This window comes from Struthio camelus, chromosome 7 (genome assembly GCF_040807025.1).
Source record: "Struthio camelus isolate bStrCam1 chromosome 7, bStrCam1.hap1, whole genome shotgun sequence".
NCBI lineage: Eukaryota > Metazoa > Chordata > Aves > Struthioniformes > Struthionidae > Struthio > Struthio camelus.
This window is the reverse complement of record NC_090948.1, coordinates 963,356-987,071: the sequence shown is the minus strand read 5'-3', so window position 1 is coordinate 987,071 and position 23,716 is coordinate 963,356. Positions and strand designations below refer to the sequence as shown.

General features: G+C 39.1%; 1 protein-coding gene across 25 annotated transcripts in view; it reads left to right on the top strand.

Moving 5' to 3' along the window:
* Nucleotides 1-23,716, top strand: part of JAKMIP3 (Janus kinase and microtubule interacting protein 3) — a 121,361-nt gene that overhangs the window by 70,217 nt on the left and 27,428 nt on the right. For 17 of the 25 annotated variants that reach the window (XM_068951348.1, XM_068951366.1, XM_068951365.1 and 14 more), the window contains 13 exons: nucleotides 791-922; nucleotides 2,553-2,588; nucleotides 4,064-4,123; nucleotides 5,908-6,033; nucleotides 7,527-7,655; nucleotides 10,885-10,968; nucleotides 14,269-14,331; nucleotides 14,937-15,035; nucleotides 16,012-16,110; nucleotides 16,195-16,254; nucleotides 19,534-19,599; nucleotides 20,085-20,153; nucleotides 20,258-20,335. In XM_068951348.1, the coding sequence (XP_068807449.1) occupies nucleotides 791-922; nucleotides 2,553-2,588; nucleotides 4,064-4,123; nucleotides 5,908-6,033; nucleotides 7,527-7,655; nucleotides 10,885-10,968; nucleotides 14,269-14,331; nucleotides 14,937-15,035; nucleotides 16,012-16,110; nucleotides 16,195-16,254; nucleotides 19,534-19,599; nucleotides 20,085-20,153; nucleotides 20,258-20,335 (1,101 nt within the window). The remainder of the gene's footprint in view (nucleotides 1-790; nucleotides 923-2,552; nucleotides 2,589-4,063; nucleotides 4,124-5,907; nucleotides 6,034-7,526; nucleotides 7,656-10,884; nucleotides 10,969-14,268; nucleotides 14,332-14,936; nucleotides 15,036-16,011; nucleotides 16,111-16,194; nucleotides 16,255-19,533; nucleotides 19,600-20,084; nucleotides 20,154-20,257; nucleotides 20,336-23,716) is intronic. The other 8 variants (XM_068951354.1, XM_068951352.1, XM_068951370.1 and 5 more) reach the window with 2 other exon arrangements.

Genomic DNA, 23,716 nt, shown 5'->3' with positions numbered 1-23,716 from the left:
ACTGGCAAAGTGTTTCTACTTTCCTGGTGTTTGCTGCGATGCTCTGGGGTGCACTGCTGAGGGGCTGGCGGTTTGACCAAACTGGCTGCTCAGTCACGTTCGCAGTTACAATGCGAAGACAAACTACCTCACTTCAGCTTTGACATTTGTATGACGTTTGTCACCTGTATTGGTATGACATTTTATCACCAATGACATATGGCATTTACCACCTTGTAATGATTGAGTAAAATGCACCTGTGACTCACGTCCCTTGCTTAAAAGTGAGCAGCGCTAGTGGGCAATAGCTGGTAGGTAGGCAGTGGTGAAGTTACGTGACTGCGAGGACCCAGCTCGTTCAGTAAGAGCAATACTCCCCACTTCTGCTGTTCCAGCGTTGTTGCAGCTGAAAATTAATGAAAGCAATCTGGAAAGAAGTGATGTTGATCCCCACTCTTTGAATTCCTCCTCCAGCAATATGAAGCCATAAAGCTTTTGGCAGAGCAAAAGAGAAGGTGTTGTTGAACGCTGATGCTAACATCTGCCTTTGGCAGGCTAACAGACGGTGTGTGACAGCTCTGCGGGCTGGCAGAGCTGGTGACTCTCTCTGGTGACTGCTGCCGTAGAGGAGCCAGAGCACTTCCCTTCTTTATGATCTAAATTTATCGCTTAGTAAAGGAGAGAGCAAGATCACAGCTAGTACAGCAATTCGATGAGATAAATTACCAGTTGTAAAAGGGAAGGATTATATACTGTCCTTTGGCAAAGCCTTTTGATCATTTCCTTTTTTTGCCCCGTGGGTTTCTTGCAGAGGCAAAGAGCTGGAACAATAAGGAGACCAAGCTCTTTAAATGACCTTGACCACAGCCATGAAGAAAGAGAAGTTGAATCCCTGAGACTACAAGTTATTGAACAGCAAAATATCATTGATGAGCTCTTCAAGGTAAGACAGAGAGTTCCTTTCATACTTTTCTTACCTCGTACCTTTCTTATGAGAGGTTGACCAACATCATAGCAAAAGAAAAGGAAACCTAAGCAAGGGTGTGCCTGAGGTTTTGTAAGCAAACTGGCATAGTTTGCATTAGTAAAAATATGGAACTCCTTTCTATACTTAGTAGTAATTGACCTGAATCTAAATTATCTATGGTATACTATTTGGAAAAAAATCTTTTCCATCTATGTTGTACTTACATGATAGAACCATTGTATTGCTTCTAATAGATGCGCTAATGACCAGATCCTACTCCCATTAAAGTAAATGTCAAAACTCTTTGAGCTGGAAACAACATCAGCCCTAAAGGTAAAAGCTCTGTAAAAAGGGAACGTTTTGTAGTGCTGTGGTTTTTTTGTTTTTGTTTTTTTTTTTTTTGGCTTCTTTGATTTTGCTTTGTAAGATGCTCAGACTTTAAAGAGAAAAAAGTCTATTTATTATTTTCCTTCTTCTCATTATTAGTAAAGTATAAGGCCTGGATATTGTTAGAAATTATGGAATAGTCCATAAAGTGAATGTTTCCTTGGTTTCATCTTGGTATGGAAGATCACAAGCTCCATAAGGGAAGGGAATTACTATGCTAAAGAGGTGGCACTGCCCTGCATTTCCATGCGCATCTTGCCCCACTGGGCTTTTGTCCATCGTGGGTGAAGTTTCAAGGAATGGTTTAGTTCCTTAAGACCCCAAACCCCATGCTTTAAGTAGACAAGCCTTTAGCTCCAATCACTGAGTTCCTCTTAAACAGAATGAAAATTAGGTGACCCTTCTTCACTAGGTCACTTCTTCTGTTCAGGCATCTTTTGTCACCTGCAAAGAGGCACTGCAACCAGTATATATGTAACTCTAGAGTACAAAGTAGTTATTATTTGCTACTGTATATAATAAATAGTTATAAATAACAAGTTGCTGGCTAAGGATTAATATGCTCAAAAAAAACCTGGCCTTTGGTGGTCAGTCAGTCATCAGTCAGGTGGGGAAAGGTTGGCCTCCGTTACTCCTTGGAGCTGAGTTGCTCTCTCACAGTTCCTTTGCTTTTTTTCTTAGCGTTCTACACCTTTCCATGTCAATATTTTTCCTCTTGAATCCTCGAGCTGCTAACTGTTACCATCTAAATAATTACACTTCACTTTTCTCATCTTGCATGGCTTTACCTCATGTACTCAAGAAGAGCTCAACATACCGTTGTAGCAGCTTTCTTAGTAGAGCTGGACTTAGGTCACACAGCTGTGCTGCACCAAAACAGAATCCCAAAGGGCTGACCGCCTCGGCTTTGGGTCCTTAAAACCTGTGTATTGAAATGGCTATTAAAGCTTTTAAATGTCGCACGGCAGGATGCCAACCACATACTTTGGAGGATTCTTGTCTACTCTTTGTAGGTGCGTTCTCGGGCTTTGGGAAGAGTAAATGGAGTGATTCGTGTGGGTCTTTTTGATTACAACTGAAAAAAAAAGAAAAAAGAATTCCATATACTGAAAATAAATCCATATACAGAAATCATAATGTTTTTCAAGATTTCTTCAATAAAATACTTGTTTATTGTATATTTACACTTACTAACATTATTTTATTCCTTTTTTCTTAGACCCTGGAAACAGCTGGCTATGTGAAGAGCGTCATAGTAAGTAAAGTATGAAGTTAACTTCATATTCCTCTTTGTATACTTTTAAACTGCTGTTCAGAAAAATCATGTAGGTTATAATTATTATTATTATTACTTTCTTCTATATTCAGAGAGCAGGCAGAGCAGGCAGTATTTTTATTAGCATAGATTTCATAATAAAAGGCCCTATCAGCAGAAGTTACTCATCAGAGAAGTTTGTGATAGTGGAGAGGAAAGTCTTGTCAGCGAGAGGAAAGCTGCCATCTGTCTGCAGAGGCCACGGTCACCGCGGCCGGAACGGCTGGACGGTCGATAGTGAGGAGCCTACGGTCTCCCAGGAGCGCGTGCTGCTCTTGAGGAACAATTCTGCCGTATTGGAATTGCTTTTTTCGAGAGAGGGAGGAGAGAGTATGACTAAAACTAGCTTTCTCTCATCCATACTTCTGAATCGGCACCCTGGCCCATCTCGTAAAGGGTCATCCCTTTGCTATTATAGGTACAAATTTTCCTGAGGTTAAGCCCCATTCTAATGTGTACTGATGAAACATGTATTGCTTTTTTCTTTACTGCTAAGTGTACAGCAAATCTTGTGCTTTCAAGTGAGGAAAAAAAAAAAAGATTTTGATGCTGTCCTTCATGATAGCACTAGTTTTGTGTTCTGACATCACTGGACTGATGCAAGTGGCACATTTTCAATGCATCACACAAAGCCCAGCTCATCCTCCAGCAAATGAATGAGCCAGGAGATTATAGGAATTTTTCTTTTAGAACTTCATTCTCTCTTCAGTTCTGGAGTTTGCCTGTACTGTCAATCCAGAATAAATCCATCAATCCAGATGGATTTTTTTCAGTATTTTAACAAAATAAATATCACTCTATGAAGTGTGTCATAATTTCCACTGTAGAAACATTTGCTGGCTACAATAAACGTTTGACTCCTTTTTTGGAGCTACTGAGAACCAGCAGATCCTTTAAGAAGTCAGCTAAGAGTGTTTTTTTTAAGTGCTGAGTTCAGACAGTTTCAAATATGTTACAGTTTAGGAAAAATTATGTGTGTGCATGTTACAAGTGACAGTAATAGAAGCTGCACAGACAGTCAATGTGAAAATTCAGTTTTTGCTTCCGAATCCTGACAGAACAGTCCATCTCAGAGAGCTACAGCATAGATTTAAATGAGCACGCTTGTTCCCAGAGCAGCTGTAAAATGAGATTTAAGTTGTCAGTATGTTGTATTAATTATAATCAGTTTTGTTTTGCCATTTTGATTTTCGTGTATATACCCAAGCAATTGGCACTAGCGTATTGCAGACTTAGAAGATGTTTGAGTACAATTAGCATTTGACTGATGGAACCAAGTAGTTGTTTCATTGTGAGGGGGTGGCCAGCACTGACATTACTATTTTTCTGATTACCTAATGCCTACAAATACTAACACAGTTTATTTCAATAATAGATCCCTGAAAACAGCTTATGTATCTAACTGATTCTTTCAGGAGCGTGATAAGCTGTTAAGATACAGGAAACAAAGAAGAAAAATGACAAGAATTCCTAAGGTAAAGAAAAACGGTCATGTTGTAACGTGCTGATGAACATAGCGTCTTCTCTAGAAAGGTGGGTGGGTGGGTGGGTGAGCTCCTCAAAACCAAGCGAGGGTGAAATGTTAGTCTCACTGGCTTCGAATGTCTAGAAATAGGAATCCTTGGGCACTGTACTTGGAAATGACTTCTGAAACTTTGGGCCGTTAGTCTTAAGTCTGGGTCAGGTAGTGCAAGGACGTTCACAGACAGAGTATTCTGATAATTTAAAAAAAAATTGGTAGGGCTTATTTTAGTGGTGTGGTGCAGGCAAGTTACTGCATCCCAGACATTTCCCCCAGATTTGAGGCTTTACATCAGGATTATCAATTAATGATATTTGTTCCCCTTGCAATAGAGAGGGAGCTGTTTACGTTAGACGTTATTAGCATTTGAATTCTCTGCGTTTACTCCGAACACTTTCAACATATGGGACTTCAATAACGCGATTGTTTAAGGCAAGACAGATTTTATGAATTAACACATTACTAAACTATCTTTTAATGGCACCACTTGAAAAATATATAAGTTGTAAATAATTCATTATGGACTTTAGTAACATGTGGAAATTGTTGGTTAAAATCAGCAGCTACAGAATAGTTAGAGCTCAGGGAAAAAGAAAATGTTAGTTAATGAATACTTGACAGAAGGTTAATATAAACATTAACATAATGTAATGGCATCATAAGGTGTAATGTCATGGAACTGAGAGTAGACTGGGCTCTACATATGAAGAATTAAAGCAGTAGTGGAATTACCCAATCTATAAATAGTGAATTATGGTTGATGTGAAATCAAATCCTTAGTTCCTATTGCATAGCAAACAAGCACCAGAAAAATTCCAAGCGGCCAGTTATGTGTTAGTGCATGCAAATAGAAACTGGCCTATTGAAGGGGAGATATTTTTTACTCCTTTGAAAATTATCCACTGCCATTTAAAAGAGAGAGCCAAAATCTAGAAATATTTTGTAAATCACCATTTTAAAAATCTGTTTAATAAAATGTGTTCATAATGTCTTCTTTGACTTTTAAGCATTTAAAAATAAATATTTCTTTACTACCATAAATATTTCTTTACTACAATTAGCATTCTTTTAAACAGAAAGTAGCTTTGAGTGAAAAAAATTGATTTCTTTAAATAGTAACAACATTGCTGTAATAAGTAACTTCAACAAATTTTGAAATAGAATACTTCTTCAAAATCTAAATTTTCCTCTGAAAATTGTGATAGTGACAGAAAGGACAGTCTGGTAATGGGAACAGAATAAAGGAAAGTTGTTTTAATGAAGAATTCCCATCTCCCTTTAAGGTAAATTACACAGAAAAAAATGTGGGGGGCAGAAAATGGGTGATCTGCTTTAGCTAAAGAAATATGAAGGAAAATACATAAAACAAAAATGGCAGAGGCTTTGGCATGGTTTGACACCATGCTGCCTAATCACAAGTGCAACAGTCCAGCCACTTAAATAGTGTTAGCAGAGCACTATCATTGGTGTGAAAAAGCTTTACAGAATATATGTAAAGAACTGAATCTGTTCTTCTAGAAGCAGCACAGTGGGAAACCGCCAGTAATTTGAACTGAGATGAGTTCATTTTCACCCGAAGGTGTATATCAATTGAAAACCTAGAAAGGCACAGGGTTTAGAAATGTCTTCCAAATCATCGTTATTTCCCCCTAAAATTTTCAGGCCGGTTCAGTTGACTATACTGTAAGACACTTTGCATGGTTAAGCTGCACTTACACGTTGTCCTTTGATCACAAGCCGGTTGTGGAGACATTTTTCGGCTATGACGAAGAAGCTTCCTTGGAGTCTGATGGTTCTTCTATCTCATATCAGACCGACCGAACAGATCAGACGCCTTGCACTCCTGAGGATGACTTGGAAGAGGTATTCATCAAACCTATGTGATAATATTTAGCTACTTCTCTGTGTGTTTAAACCCTACTCTGAACGGTTAATACTATTCGTGGTCTGTTATCCATTCATCTGACACCTCTTGACTGGAAAATCAAAACTTGGTATTAAATGTAATACCATGAATGTTGGTTAATGTTCTGTGCATCAAGTCTTTGGCAAAGCCAGAAATATTTTGCCATAAGAGTATTAGGTGTAGGATATGTTTATAGGTCAAAGACTAAGGAGGCAGAAGGCCATAAGAAGTAGTACCCATATTGAGTTTTATTGCGGGTCGGGGTGTATGCGAGTGTAGTTTGGGCTCAGGTTCTTCCATTTGTCATCTTGACCTAAGCACAGACTGCAGACTTAAGGGATCGTGTCTGTATTTCATGAATGAGAAGTAAGAAAGCAAAGCACCAGCCTCCAGAGCAAAGTCTGTCTTCTCACTAGCAGAGGAAGATTATGACTTTTCTAGAGGATCTGAATACAGAGAATAGAGAGGTAGCTGGTAATGCATAAAAAGTGAGTATTTCCTGTGTTTTGCAGGGCTTTCCCACAAATATGTTCCTGTTGCCGGATCAGTGTACCAGGACTTGTTTCTGGATTTAACAAAAAACTTTTGTTAAAAAAAAGGAGAGGGGGAGAGGAGCTTCCTAATAATGATTTACAATCTTTTTAGGGTATGATGTCTGTAATTTTTGATCTGCCATTTCATCTATTTCATGGATTATAATTAGATTTGTTAAAAGGCGATCCAAAGACTTCCCATTTCCATCAAGAAAGATACACGACTTGTTACCATGTGTGCTGCACTGCAGGAAATCTGGATGTGTTTTTATATGTATAAATTTATTTATTTTTCATTCGTGTTTTGAAATCTCTTTTTTCCCTGTTCAGAGAGCATGAAGTTCATGCTTGCAGCCAGCAATATTTCATGTGAAGTTAAATGAAATATTCCAGTCAACATCACATGAAAGCATTCAATTTTGGATACTGTGGGGAGAATAAAGAAGATGAAGGTCTCTTTTCATGTTGGTGTCACCATTCTTACAAGTATTAACTCGAGATTAGTGTTTTGCTGATTTAGCAAGACAATCAGGCTTGGCCTTTTTCACAGATTGGAAACTTTTGTTGTTTCAAGAAAAGTGTATTTTCCCCCTTAAACATAATGACTGGACAGTAAGAGAGGGTGATTCAACAGTTAGTTTATTACATGGATGGAAGTTTTTCATCTTTCCAAAGGAAAAAAGCTTTCCCTTTTTTGTTTTGCATTTCTTTGAGGCAGGTGTGTGACAAGAAAGAAATTATGTGAGAGCACTTGAAAAAGATCCGTGCCGCGCCACTGAAATTGCATTTTAAAAGTAATGCTAATTTTTGCACTTTTTAAAGGAAACAGACACCATTAACTCTTGTGACTTCTCTACTTTCATTGCAGGAAAAAAAACCCAGCTGTTACAGTTAATACTTGTTTTTAACAATTCCAGGGTATGGCCAAGGAGGAAACAGAGCTGAGATTTCGGCAGCTGACGATGGAATACCAGGCTTTGCAACGAGCGTACGCTCTCTTGCAAGAACAGGTCGGAGGAACATTGGATGCAGAACGAGAAGTTAAGGTCTAAATGGCTTATATTACATGAAAATAAAGGATTGTAATTGTATGGTTTTCTAATTTTACTTACTCAAGTTGTTTTCAGATTTAAAATGTCAGATTCTTTAAAGCAGCAGATTCTTGACTGGCATAGCTCTGTCACGGTTTCAGTTCCTCTGAAAGAGAAGGAGTTACGAGTGCTTATGCTTACTAATCACTGGCTAAACTGTGTTTTAACCTTTCTGTGAAAACAACATGTTAGGCTGATAAAGCACCTTTTATCGTAGAGAGGTTCTAAGAGAGCTGTGATCTGGATCAACTGATGCAAAAAGTAGACACAAGATTAGGTTGCACACAGTTTGGGAGAGAAGGTGAAGATTATTTTCTAATCACAGCTGATGAAAAGCAGATGAACTGCAAGAGTTTGCACTGTCACAATCTGGACAGCAGCTATCAACAAATTCAGGGTCTTTCAGGGCGTCGCTCTTTCCTGCCATCCCCTGTCTTTTCCATTCATCCTTAGTCGCTTCTCAGCGGAGGACGTGGAGAAGCCTGTTGATACACTCCGTAATGTTGTCCCTCCAGCACGCTGCCTGCAGCGAGTGCAGTGCAGGTGCATTTGGCCATCTGAGCTGCCAGAGTGTGCTTTATCATCCCTAACGTGGGCTAAACGGCCAGTCTCCTGCAATGAAGTGCTGGTTTGCTGAAGAAACTTTTATGGAAAATCCTTAAATTAAACTCTCTCTCTCTATTTATAAAAATCCAGTATGGATAGCCTTAAATATGTAATGCCTGGTATTTCAATTCTTCTGGATTCTGTGAGATCACAGGACTCCTCATAAAACGTTTAGAATCTTGTAGTTTAAAGAGATTCATTTCCTTGATCAAACTGCAAAGTGTCTTATCTGCCTCAAATAGCCCATGTAGCTTCAACCATCTAGTGTGGCATTTTATTATCTAATATAAAACATTACATTTATTATAAATAAATTGTATATTATAGGGAGTCAGGAGGTCTTAGTGTAGCATATAACTGCTGGGCACAAAGAATGCAATGCTGAATGCAATAAATTAAGGGACAAATTCTGTTCTGAGCAAACATTTCAAAGTCTAAGAGGAGAAGAGAATACAGAAGGTCTTAATTCGACTCTAAAACTATTTTGTAAATATGTTGACCAGGAATGCTAAATGTCAATGTAGGTAAAGATGGCAATATGAGGAGATATTCACATCATCCAGTCTGGTCGGCCCTGTTTAGTCTGACAGGTTCCTTTATTTTGCCTTACGATCAATAGGCAGAAATATATCTGCTTCGAGGCCCAATTAGAAAGGAATTCTGATGGCTTCTCGCACGGCGCCGTTCAGAAAGCGCCTCCCCCTCGGCGTCTGAGCTGCCCCCGGCCACGCACACCCTAAGGAACGGGGTCACATCAACAAGTGACCTTCAAGCTGTGTCTTTCCCAACCGAAGGCAGTTCCCTGGCTCCAATTAAATGTAAAACACATGGCCAAATTCCTCCAACAGAATTCCATCATTAAAATAATATTTTGCCTTTACTAGCTTAGCTCTATAACTTGTCCTTTTTTTTCCCACTGATAAATTCCAAGCTGCTAATTTCACCACCCTCTGCACTGGTGAGTACCTCTGCTAGGTCTAGCAGCCTCCCTTGTCTCCCGGTTATCTCCCCACTCGGTAATACATCATCTCGTTCCTTTTGGATGCTAAAATTGTTTTGAAATTAACTTTCCCAGAAGGATTCTCTATGCTCCCAAGTGTTAGGAATTGCACATGTGAAGAACATCAACGTAAAACAGGAAATGCCTAGCGAAAAATGAATCAATTTTACCATAGTAAAATTTACCTTTTTCCATAGTAAAACAAAAAGAGAAAACAATGCAGGTAATGCAAACAAATAAGATTATTTTGGCCAGAAAAGGCAAGATAAATAGCAAATAAGTGGTGTGGCACTACTTAGCTAAATGCTTGGTGGGTACAAAAACTGTAAAAAAAAAAAAATTCTTAAGACTATGTTCGGGGAAAATAGTAAGAAAAAAATCATTTCTTCATGAGTTGACTTTTTTTGTTACCCAGCAATATTTACAGGCCAAGCAAGCCCCTTCTATGCTCCTCAAAGTCACTGCGCTCAAAAGGCACTTTCTTAAAGTTGAGGCTGAAGGCATAAAGAATTTTCGTTGTATCTTAGCTGAGATTTTTCTGTTGTTGTAAAGGAAGCAGAAGACCTGGAGGGCTATTCTGGCGTACTGCTTTCGTGTAGGCAGCTCTAAATTCTAAACTGTTTCTAAAGGTCTGTTTTTTCTGACTCAGGGCTCTCTGTTTCTCCTACAGGATATGGTTTCATCATTAAAGTTTAGAGTTACCGGCTGTAGCCCCTGCTATATTTTTAATCGTTAGCAGAGACCTCACTGTATCATGAATACAGTTCTTGGAATGAAAGTGAAGGAGGAGCTGAATTTGGGCCCTTTTTTTTTCAGTTGTTTGTTACAGTCTTCAAATTTCTCTCTTGTCCAGATTTCTTTTGCTTGGAAAGCTTATAGATTATCCTAATCTAATTGGAGTGCCAGTATGAAGAAAGGAAGTATTCTATAAAACCATATTCAATGTATAAAATGTTAAATAATAATTACATTTATTATCCAGAAAACAAGGATAGGAAAGCGTTGGATATTTAAGCAAGCATGAAGCTACACGTGTGGTTGAAAACTACGTACAATACAGTAAGACAAAAAAGAAGATACTAAATGTTTAGGGAACAATGCAATTTGTCAGTTGGTATCATTACATATATTGGTTCTGTTTTGAGCAATTTAATACATAAAAAGATGAATTAAATGGGAGTGCCCATAATCCTATTGCAATTCTTTCTCTTTGTTTTCATGGAGAAATGGATCTTTCTATTACATCAACTTTTTAAAACACATTGCTCTGAAATAGGAAAGGCTACTAAATGAAGGCTGTCCTAGTCAGCTGTAAGAAGCAAATCATCTTTTGCTGTCCTATTATCTACTTAATAGGATGCTGTTCATTTTAATCTTAACTTAAATCTTAAAATTATCCCATCTTATTCGCTTCTTTTTATGATTGACTGATACTGTGCTTAGCTGCAAATTAACTCTGCCAAAGATCTTTAAAAACCATTTGTTCTAAGTATCTGATATGTTTAAAATATTTTCTGCCTCTGTGTTAACTTTTAGATTTTAGAGAAAGTTTGATGTATTTTTTCTCATCTCCTACAGACACGTGAGCAGCTCCAAGCAGAAATACATAGATCCCAGGCTCAGATAGAAGACCTAGAAAAGGCTCTTGCTGAGCAGGGTCAGGTAACGTATGCTGACAACCTACTGTTCCTTTCTCTGGTCTTGTTCTGCAAACAGCCATAGTGTGTGGATTTGTTTCTAAAAAAATGTACCTGCTATTGTATAATATTGAAGATCATAGTGGCACTTAAGTGTTTATGTATGCATAGAATAATTTTGATGCTAGTTTTTGATTGCTGTTTCATTACTAATTGCAAAACACACATACTAAAGCAGCAATTACCAGTCCTTGTCAATGCGTACTGTAGATTAGTGAACCACCCTTACGGAATCACAAAACCACGGAACGGCTGAGGTTGGCAGGGACCTCTGGCAGTCATCTAGACCCTGCTCAACCAGGGTCAGCTGGAGCAGGTTTGCTCAGGGCCATGTCTAGTTGGGATGTGAATATCTCCCAGGATGGAGACTCCACAACCTCTCTGGGCAACCTGTTCTGGTGTCCAAGTGCTTTTGAAAACCCCGCTCTTCACATTCACATACTTTAGTATCTTAAATATCGATCTGCAAAGCCCCTGAGTCCTCATCAGTTTTTATATGCCAACTCCCACTGAAATCAACAACAATTAATGCCTCACTTTCTTCACTATAATTGGGATAATAATAGACAATAAATGCATTAAACATTCTGAGATACTCAGATATTATAGTAAAGGAAGGCATAAGTTAGTTGATAAAGGAGTGCTAAATTAGATAAGTGTATAGCTATGAAGTCAACAGAAATGCCTCTATAGAACACTGAATGTCTCTGCACAACCTGAGAGGAATTGAATTTGCATGCATGTTCGTTATCACGTCTTGAAGTCTTGAAGCAAAGGTTCCAACCGAGCGCCCTGTCCGTTAGTCCTCAGGCTGAAGACTGGAGCTCTTGCTCAGACTAAGGAATCTACAAGTTTTGCTTGAGTAAGAAGTGGCTAAAATCTTTAGTATGGAAGCTCGGGAGGCGAAAGTGCCATGATGGACACGTGTTGCACACTAAGCAGTGAGGTTACGAGCACACATTTATTTTTAGAACTATACATTTTTGTTTTAAAATATATTTATGAATAAGTGAACAGACAAAGTAACTGAGCACATAGGCTTAACTCGCTTTCCTGCAATTAACTGATCCATGGTCTCTGCATCAATTAATCCATTAATGTATCTGCATCTCTCTCTTAACTGTCACTAGCTTAAATTGCCCTCTGTTGTTTTATTATCTACCTCTAGAAAATCCAATCGTTGAGTAACTGATCAGTTCCACTGTCATTATGGAGAGGTGTCTGGGGTTTATGCTCAGAAAGTACTATGGAAAAAGAGGGGTTGTGCTTGGTGGGAGGTTGATCCATTTTAAAATCTCACAGACTTTTAGATACCTAGGAGAAGATTGCAAAGGTAAAATAAAGGAAGAATATTTATATTCTAATAAAATGTTTGTGTTAGCCTTAGTCAAAGTAAGCTTTCCTTGCTTGTAGCTTTCCTTGTGGCTGCGCAAGGTTTTGCTACGTTTTTGCTTTTGAAAGAGAAAAAGCAGGTGTTAAATAGAAGCACACATTTTAAGAGGAGGAGGGAATACCCAGCACAGGCTGTGTATTTTTCAGCAAAAAGTCGATTCTCACAATGTGAAAGTCTTTGCTCTGAATGCCTCCTTTAAATTCAGAATAAATTCATGCAGTAGGGATATTGGAAGTGTTCCGTTCAGCTCTTTGCACAGTTCGTTGCACAGTATGTTCATGCAATAAGCTGTCAAATGATCTCAATCTTTCTTACAAGAAAGAGTAAGATGAAATATAATCGTATAATCTGTGAAATAGCACTCTAGGAAATTTAGATTACATTATTAAATAAGTAGCATAAAGCACATCACAATCAGCCAGACATCTATTGAACTCTGCCTTTTTCATGCCATTAAGCATTATTTAAGTGTTTTTTTTTTTTTACTTTGATTTGTTAAGTTTACACTTGGGTAATTTTAACTTCTCCAATCACTGCAAGATATCTGCTGTGGTGTGACTACCTTATTTCAAGGTTGGTCTCGGTAGTCTTTCTCCTTGGTCTATCCTTGCGATTTGATTCGGCAAAGCCAGTCACAGCGTTAGGCCCTGGCAGATTTATGTGCTAATATAACTTGCCGTGGTTGGCGTCAGCTGCCTGCCACAGTCTGCATTATATTCCTGGCTTGTCGCCTGCCATTTGGATTCTTTTTGACAGCAGGTCAAAATATTTGCTAATCGCATATGTTACGGCATAACTAGTATTATAAGATTCTGTGCTGTGATGTTGCCAGAATAGAGGTGATATATGCGATTGTGAGTTTTTACTCACTGCTTGCAGAGCCAGAATGGCTCTGGATTCCTGGAGCAGAGTCTTGAGCTCTCCTGGATGCAGGACATTCTCGGCCCAGATCTGTACCGGTGACACCAATAAACCCCCTGACGCTGAGGTGGCGGCACAGTTAGCCTCCAGGTAAACACCCCTATCAGCCCGCATCAGCACCCTCATTACCATGCCTTGTCCGAGCTGGTGGAGCCCCGCGCTGCTCTTGCACAACCCGCTGACGCACAGGACAGTGGCATCACTTGTGAAATTGTTAAAAGGAGAGTGCACCCTACCTCAGAAGAGTAGAGGTTAAAGCATCTCTCACGCGAGCATCCAAAGGTGGTAAGGAAATAGCTCCGTTAGACTTTGAATAGCCTTGAGGATGAAATATTGCAGACCACAAATATTCGTTCTCCAAGGTGAAAACTCAAGAAATGTTGCCGGGCTGTTTCTAGCTTGTGTCTTATTTTTTCAGTCAAAAAAAGGAAACAGAAGATGTTTTTAAGAACTTATTTTAAAATAATGCTAAATCATTTGAACATTAGCTTTCCAGCTTAACCTCTTATCATTGTTAACCTGGCTGATAAAGTTCCAGCTGTTTTTGTGGGGTTTTTATATCCAACAAAATAAGTAATTAGTTTAAAAATAAGGTTTATTTTGTCCAATCTTGGGAAATACGTTATTTGTTTTCAATGTGGTTGAAATTCAGTAGTAACTGGATTCAGTAACTGAATAACTAGACATATCCCTTTTAATGCAAACCTTTTTTTATCTGAAAAGTTTTTTGAATCATTGGAATGTTTATGTTCTACCTGCATACTGTGAACTTCATTAAGATAAGATTGCAAAGTCAAGTTTTCATATGATAGAAAATAATGGAATTATAGTTTCTCATGTAATATTATTCTGTACATCTTCTCTGTATGCATGATTTAATGAATCGTTTGCTATGTGCTTGTATTATATATTGCCAGCTTCAACTATAATATTGATCATTTGTCTTTCAAGGACATGAAGTGGATTGAGGAGAAGCAAGCGTTGTATAGAAGAAATCAAGAGCTTGTAGAAAAGGTGTTCAGTGTTTCTATTTGTATTATTCAAATAATATTTGTAGTTTAAGGAATGCACAAGGTGTGGTATTTTAAGCGTTAACCTATTTCACACAGCTCTATTGGAAACAATTCACACGTAATAACTAGATCTTTATAAATTCACCAGAAAAAGCTGTTTTCTCGAGTTGCTTACGGCCCCTAAAATCCTCACTGCAGCATCCTGAGGACAGAGGCTCTGGGAAACATGCCGCGAGCTCCCCACGCCCCTGGCGCAGTGCTCACTGCAGGAGGGTGGGCAGCCCTTAAATAATACCTTTCCAGGAAGTCATCTTAAAATAACATGAAAAGCAGGGTAGAGAATGACATCCTGACTGACCGGTGCTGCCTGACATGCCTAGAACAGAATGCTGCTATTTTAGGAGGGACCAAAGCTGCATACAGACAGAGCTGCAGAGTCCAGAATCCTTTTCAGCGCCTGGACGGTGCACGGTGTCCCCCATGGCAGCGTGCACCGAGCCAAAGCTTCTGGTTGACGGCACAGGCCTTTCCCAGTCACAGGGGTTGCATGGCAGATTCAAGTGAAGTTGTGAAAAAGGCGTTAACACGTATTGCTTTATTTTACAGATAAAACAAATGGAAGCCGAGGAAGCTCGTTTAAAACATGATGTCCAGGATGTCAAAGACCAAAACGAGCTCCTGGAGTTCAGGATATTAGAGCTTGAAGTGAGCACATGTTAAAAGTACTGTCCTTTCTACCTGCTCTGTGCGCCGCTATCTAACGCTGGAAGGCAACAAGGATTTTGGAATTCCTTGATGTTTATTCTAAAGATCAGCATTTCACTGAACGTGACCAAAGTGTTTGGTACAAAGTGATAGCAAATGAAAGAGACAGGGATCCATACGGGTATTCCTGATAGGTTCTTCTAGCTGTTTTACTACATAAGCTATTTTCAGATCCAGAAGACTGGTTCATGATACAGATGCACTTTTTACTATATTCCATCTGTTCTAAAAATGCAAAGAGAGAAAATCGGAACAGAACATACTAAAAAATAACCATCAATTTTTTATTTTCATTGCCAGAGTCATCTCTCTGTGTCCTACCTCTTGCTAAACCTGCAGAGAAGGAATCATATGGCCTAGACTGCTGTATTTACTCCCCAGAGCCTTTTGTTTTGTGTACTATTAATTGTACAAACAGAATCTGAAAGCCCTTGGAAACTCAGTTTTCCAAATTTTTCAGAGAGAAAATAAGAAAACAGCCACTTGTATAAGGAATATAAGCGCTACACAGATTTTACTAGGTATGAATACCTCGCATCTGTTCAAATGTATTCTGTAGTCAAATTAATAGTTAGACGGTCATGATGGGGGCCCAGTGAAGAAGCAGTGCAGGAAAATATTTGCGCCGTTAATGCGTATGCCTGCCTGCTTTGCGGCGAGGGGCGACCGTGCCCGGCAGCGCGGAGCACCAGCACGGCAGCATCAGCGCGGCCGGGGAGAGGCTCAGCCCAAACAGCCACACGATGCAGAACGAAGGATCTCTGGGCTCTCTGTAGGAAATAAAGCCAATTTGTGACACTTCCAGCGCGTTTGTGTAGAACAGACCTTTTTCAGATCATGTTTATCAGGTTCTTCGTGACGTTGACATTTGTGAATTACGGTGGTGAGTAATCAGAAATAATTATTTTGATTTCAGGAGAGAGAAAGAAGATCACCTGCTATCAACTTTCATCACATTCCTTTTACGGAGGGGAAAAGCCCTCTCCAAGTTTACTGTGAGGCAGAAGGTGTTACAGTAAGGGATTCTCGTTTCTTATTTTCCTTTGTCTGAAACAAAATTAAACTCTCTATTCAAACTCCTGGTTTTCTCTCTTCTTAGGATATACAAGTAGCAGAGCTGATGAAAAAATTGGACATTTTAGGGGATAACGCCGTAAGTGTATGTTCCTTTAAAAAATTGTGCATGCTTTGGTAAATATTTGTCCTTATGTTAATGTAGCAATGCACTATTGGTTTTCTATTGCACAACTTGTCTTCATTGTGAGCAAAGTACTGGGCTACAAGCTAAGTGTTTTGCAGCTTTTTAAGATTTTTGTTAACAGCCTTCTTAGATGTGCCACAGAGTATCTTAGTTTTGTAATATTGCTTTTAAATTGTCAATAATTTGGAAAATTTTTTGGAGCTTTGCTTTTTCTTAATTTTTTTTTCTGGCCACTCTTCATGTAGATTTGCTTATTTGCTCACTCTACATTTGCTTTGCTTCTGAGTTTTAATAGCTGTGGATTTTAATTTTGTCTACCACTGTAAATCTTAGATATTAATTGGGATATTATACAAAAAGAGTTAGAAGAAAAAAATAAAGGACGAACCACGAAATAAGAAATATAAAATTGTTTCCTCTCCATCATTTTGAAATTACATAAATACATATATAATGTATATACAATTATGTACTTTTATATATATATATATATATATATATATATATATATATATATGTAAAATATATAATTCTAAAATCCTTTGCATGCAAAGAATAAATAAATGATATACACAAGTTTAAAGGCCAACAAGCTAAGCATACTAATGTGGAGCAGGACTGCTCTATTCCTACCTGTAGTGATGTCGTCTTCCACAGAATTATTCCGGTCAGGTTAGTGACATGCGAAGTGTTTTGGAAAAGGGCCCTAAACAGTCAACATGGGCATAAAGGGGAAAAGGAAGTGTTATCTTTCCTCACTTTTCCCTATTCCCTTTGCTCTTAGCTTATTTGCTTTTATTAACACTGAAAAGTCTGTAGCCATCTCTAGTTTACTTCTGTCTTTCCTATTTCTTCCTGACTTTTCTTTTCTTTTCTTTTCTTTTCTCCTGACTTCTTTTCTTTTCTTTTCTTTTCTTTTCTTTTCTTTTCTTTTCTTTTCTTTTCTTTTCTTTACTTTACTTTTCTTTTCTTTTTTACACACAAAGAGCAACTTCCAAATGAGAAACAGTTGGTAGTTCCCATTCTTGACTCAGATAACCGAGGGCTACAGCCCTCCAAGCTCACATTTGCATTTTTCTTGCTGTAACGTGTGTACCCACGGTGTAGACCCGACCTCTAACGGCAGATTCTGCCCCGGGTTGTCCGTTGTCGTGTCTGCATGTTACCCGCTTAACAGAGTCCGGGAAAACGAACCTGTGTCCCACGCGTGTGTAAGTGATACGGCCCGTTTCCTGGCGTTTTATGACTTACACTTCTATAAAGCTCCCTTTGGAGCTTCCAGCAGCTGCCAGTTGAACTTTTTGGAGCTGAAGAATTGTTTTGATTAATGCAACCCCCTGGAAAGGTAATGCTATAGGTAAAGCAGAAACCCAGGACAACATAGTGAAATGCGGCCTGCTGCGGGCTCTGGGATCACTACACAAAGACACAGGGAAAAGAGGACTAAAGAACGCAGATGCCCTCCTTTTCCAAACGGGCAGGGGAAATTAGTTGAGGTAATAACTCATAAAACAGGAAAGAACGCCATTAATATTCTGTGGGAGTCATTTATTTTTACTATAACGTTACTTATTTTCAGGAAAAAAAAGTGCTTACATTTATGCAAGAGACAATTATTTACATTTGTCTTTGAGGTCCTCAGAAAATGTCTCCTGCCTGGTATCTCTCTCACTGTTTCCAGCCCTGTACTTAAAATTAAAATTCACCATAGTCACACTTCTTATCAATTTCCTAATGTCCATTCTTGGAAAGATAACTGATGGAGATGGGGCCCATCCTCCTACTTCTGACATTATTGGCCTGGAATCGGCTGAACCTGGGTCAGAACAAACACCTGTCCCAAACTAGAAGCATTCACTTCTTTATTGAGTTCAAACATATCCCAAAATAGTGCAATTCTTGCAGATAAGAGGATGGGGCAACAACAAAAAAATTTGTATCATAATGGACATCCAAATACTTCTGTCCAAAGGGTTGAATTTTCATAAAAATTTAAGTTTTATAATATTCCTTAAGTGTCAGCATCAGGCTTTAAGACCTTGGCTAACTAAAGTATGATCTTGATCCTGTGTCTGTACAGGGTTGTTTGGGGTGTTTTTTGTTTTTTTTTTTTTTTTGCCTCAGTGCTGTAAACATGTTGCAAACAAGAAATTGTATAGATGTGAGTGGTTCTGTTCAGTTCAAGAAACTATTCAGGGTGTTTGCGTTTGCAAGATTAGGTCATTTCTGCGTGCTTGGCCCTGGCCCCTGCTGTGCTCCAGGCGTGCCCAGGCCTCGTCTGGGAGCACGCCGCTGGGCACGGGCCAAAACCCCGGCGCGAGGCTGGCTGTCGAACGGGGCGGCTGCGGGGGACGGAGGGTGCCCAGACCCACGCCTTGGTCCTGTCTCATTTACTGCTGTCGGGTAGTCAGTAAGTCCAGAGCGAGACCTGGGTCTGGGGTGAGATGCTTTGCAACCTGTAGATGTTTCATGGCCAGTTTGAGAACTGCCTGAGAAGTAACCCACAGGTCTTAGTGGAGACCCACAGTGTCAGCACCCTCCATAACATCAACTTAGCAGCAGTAGCGAAGGTGGTGTCTTTGGAGACCATCTGACAAGGCAAATGGCATACAGAAAATACGCCAGGTGGGTAATATGGGCATTTCTAGTCATTCCAAAGCAACTGATAATAACTGACTTTTAATCTGTGGTTCTCAAATGTAATTTTAATAATCAAGGCTGTCAACAATAACCAACCAATACACAATTTCAGTATTTTAATTAAAAAGAAACACGAGTTGAAAAACTCACTTCCTAATGGATGTTTTCTAAAATCATGACTTTTGGCAGTGCAAGATAAGGACTGTATATTAACCCATTGCACATATAATGAAACACAGAAATCTTATGGTTGCATCTTTTTTCTGAATAGCACATCCTGTTAAGCTTGATCTTGTCTTGCACAACTGTGTGTTTATTCCCTTTTGTGGGGAAAAGAGATCCAGTGTCAACACTTTTCTTTTTCGGTAGATGTCCAAGTTTTAAAAAAATTAGTTATGTGTACAATCACAGTTCAGCGTTAACAGTTACAATTGTTTTTGCAACAACATTACATCAGAATGCTAATTTTATTTGCCTTGGTTTATTGTTCCTCAAACATATTTAATTTCATATTTATTTAATGCAGCAGTGGCCCAGGTAGTGGATTAATAATGAGACACTGGGATTTGTTGTAATTATATTCTGCTTTTGGCGCAGAATCTGACCAATGAAGAGCAAGTAGTTGTCATACAAGCAAGGACAGTTCTCACATTGGCTGAAAAGGTAATAATGATTGCATCACTCATAAGTTAACTTACGTCATAAAAGCATGTGGCCTTCTCAGAGTAGTTCACTTGAAAACACTGGTAATGTAAATAGTTTCTTCACAAAATGCTGTGATTCGTTGTGTGGAATTACACTTGCACTAGTTTCTGTCAAAATTAAGGTATCATTCAGACTGTATGGACAGACGTCATTTGTTTTAAAATGTTGCTTCATTAGCAAAATGATGTTAAAAGGTTGGAATAGGCAGGCTTTGAAATAGTGCTTTTTTCCATCACCAATTTGTATAAGATAAAATAGGTAATATATTTGATTTTTGCTTTTGTTTATTGAATTAAAATGAATAGTTGAATTATGTGATGGTGGCTCCTCAAGTGCTAGTGAAATCCGAGTGTAGAAATGTGCTGCCTCCTGCTATTTTGGCGTAGACATCTGATCTCTCACGCTGCACACCTTCATCTGGCACTGTCTGCTTTTGTCTGCAGTGGCTACAGCAGATAGAAGTGACCGAATCTGCACTGCAACAGAAGATGATAGATCTTGAGAATGAAAAGGTATTGAACGATGACGGGAAGGCAAGGGAGTGACAGACAACAGAAAGAAGAGTCGTTTTATTGCCACAGTCATTGCACTAATTGAATCTTCTTTGTGTCCATAGGAGCTATTTAGTAAGCAGAAGGGTTACCTGGATGATGAACTTGACTTCAGGAAACAGTCCTTGGATCAAGCTCACAAGGTAAGAAAAATCAGTCTTGACTGATTTATGCCATCTTGATTAAATTACCTCGTGTAATATGTTTAATCTGTTTTCAGGAGAAAAACTCTCTGCTCTTGACAGTGTTGCTCGTGAAGGGATGTAAGGTCTGAATACACTGAATTTTAAACCAATCATTTATGTCCTGGTCTAACTCATTAGAGTTCTGTATGGATGGAGTTCCTCGTGTTTGCGTGATTCTTGTGGGATTAAGACCTAGCCATGAATTTATTAAATACACAGTTTAATTCAGCAGAGGATCTAGTTTATTCTTACCTAGAGGATAAGAATAGGATGTTTTTAGTAATTTCTCTTTTCCTTCCACAATAGAGTTTTTTTCTTAGATCTTAGATTACAACCTCTCCAGCTAAATATAGGTGAAGATATTAACATGAGTCTGTAAATTAGGAATGAAGCTGCTTTTAGGTCGGGTTCAACTAGCATGTTAGCTAATCCTGTCCCATTGCAACCAACTCTTTAGCCATCAGCTGACTTACTTCCTTCAATCGTATAAAAAAGTTTTACATACATGATGAAAGAAATAAATACATACCTTTTCATAGAAATTTACCTCATTCTTTCAGTTTCACTCATATTTTGATCATGGTTACACTTTCTGAGAAGCAATGGGTTTTTAAACCTCTTTTTTTGGATACCTGTTATTGGCTTGGATGCATAGCTGCTTGGGGGAGTTTTTGCACGGTTCACTTTCTGGTCCTCCACTGATTATTTTGAAGACTCTGACTTTGCCAGATGCTCAGCTTTACCTGGAACTAATGCACATGCACAGTAAATGCCTTGAAAAATATATAAGCCCAACCGTACCTGTAGGTTCAGTCCTAATACAATGTAAAGGCACAGAGCATGGATACCAACTCATCCTAGTTATCCAGCTACCTACAGCACACACGGGACTTGCACCTCCGACCCTTTTGCTGCAGTTTCACTGCTGAGGCAGAATATCACATGTAGACCCCGGAGCAGGTTGGTTGTGCTCGGCGAGCAATGCCAGAGGAGGCTTTTTGGCCAGATAGAATGGTAGAGGTGATGAGCCATGCAGCTTTCTATTAGACATTTGGTAGGTGCCGCAATTTATTTCAACCAAAACATCATGTAGTGCCTGGAGTGTATAGTAAACTCTTCCTGTTAAAAGAAAGACAGAGATGGGTATAGAGCTCGTGTCCCTACTGCAGCCCTGAACTGTTCTAATAATCAGCTTGGTGCAGCCAAAGACTGAGCCTGTAGGATTCATCTTCAAAAATAAATCCTTGCAGCTGTGGTCTGTGAATCGGTCACCTGTTTTTTATTTTAAGTGTACTAAAGTAGATTCATAAATCTGGATATACTGAAAACAGGAACAGTAGTATAATGGGAAAAACCATATGGCAGCGCTTGAAACTCGTTATTATGCAATGGACTTTGCAGCCCAGTTCAGTCGCTAGGCGGTGGGTATCTGTGTGTTTTAAATGCCCTTCCGTGGCATTGCTGTGACTTACAGCCAGTTGCTCTTTCACGTCCTGCTTCCATGTACAGTCAGTTCCAGGATGTCGTATTTACTAAAGGAACCAGGAGCAAGTAGTTGTCCGTTATTTTCCTGCTCACTGAGAAAGAATGAGTGTAATGCATTGAGTGATACTACATTTAGAATTAGCTGAAGATTATTTGCGTTTTCCTGTATTCTTAAACATATCATGCAAATATGCTCAGGCAAAGCAATGGACTTTACTCACACGTGCAGATATGTAGCCTAAATACAGAAAGACGGCTCAGTTCCTTTTACATATTCTAATGGCAAAAGCACTTTTGATTCTGATAATAAAAGTTTCACTTCCGAGTTTCCCTTTATATTCCTCAAGATGAAGACCCACTAATCTTCCCCCCTCTCATTACAGACAACAAGATTACCAGCTATAACTGGTAAGCTTTTTGTAAAATTTTCACTCTGTTTTGTTGCTGAGGAGTTTGCCATGAAAAATATTTGGCCCACACAGTGACTACTAATGCAATTGCTTTAAAGATAGTGAATGTCCCTCCTCTTTTTTTTTCTTAAAAAGTCAGTATAATTAGAGAGTTATAATGATCATACAATCAAGGCTAGGGGCCCAACAGTAACATGTTTGAAGTAGTGGTATTTTGTGAAGGCCAGTTTAGCAGGACTGCCAGCACTATTTGAAGAGTGAAAGCAGAATCTTCTTTTAATATCTGACTTGGAGGGGCAGAACTTTCACCACAGCTGCAGCTCTCATCGCAGCAGGGACAACATGGTTATTGTCCTTCAAGCATCATCAGTATCTGTAAGTCCTGAAGTGTTGTACTAGCCTTTATTATTCTTGCAAATCCATCAGTTCTTTTCCTGAATCTGCTAAGTTAGTAAGAAAACAGCAATCTCAGATGGAGAAAACTGTTGATACCAATTTTGAATTGAGCCAAATTATCATAAAAGTCATCTGTGGCCTTTTCAAGCAGTCTGTCTAGAGGTTCAGACATAATATTCTTCTGCATTCATATTCTTCTGCAGTCAGGGGGAGCTCTACAAGACGTGTTACCATCTTTGGAAAGGATGTGCAAAGGTGGCATCACTGTTTTGTCCCTTGCTCTCTGTCAAACTTTGGCCTACATGAAGTGAACGTCATTTACCTTGGCCTTTGAAATAGAAGATACTGTCTGACAAGGTTGCATGCCTCAGGAGGGTCCTCGGTTCGGTGGTCCTGTGGAATCTTTTTCAGTCCTGTTTCCTAAGTCTTTGTGTTTCCATACTAGTCTCAGTAACCCTGGAGGGTATATCCAAGAGCGTGTGAGAGAGCTTTTCTAATGCAGCAAAGGAAAAGATAAGTATGCACAATGGGTGCAACCTGAGAACGCAGGAACATTGCCTAGCTTCCTGAAAATGAGGCCTCTTGGATCTTAGAAGTCTCCCAGACAAAGTGCTGGGAACTCCTTCATAAAAGACTTTTTAAACTAGCTAGGACAAGACACTGGCAATTGTACAACAGGGAATCATTCTTTTCTGAAGGGAGCATGAACTGGTGCTGTATTTCTGTTTCTGGTGACAGAATAGATGGCACAGGTGAACTGAGAGAATGATCAATAAGCGTAAAAGTTAACTGCAACTCGGTTCAGAAATGAGTCTTTTACAAGCCTTTTTTTCCGTCTTTCTTTTCTCCCCATGGTCAGAACAGGGGAAGTTGACACCTGTATAGTTTTTGACTAGCAGCTAGTGGGATTAGCGGGCCATTAAAGTTGCCAGTAGCGTTCAGAGCCCTGACAGTAGAAAAGGAGATTGAAGCATTTTCCCCGCAGATTGTTTTTCCCTACTGCCCTGTGCAGGAAGAGTTCAGCACACAACCCCTCTATCACTTTCTC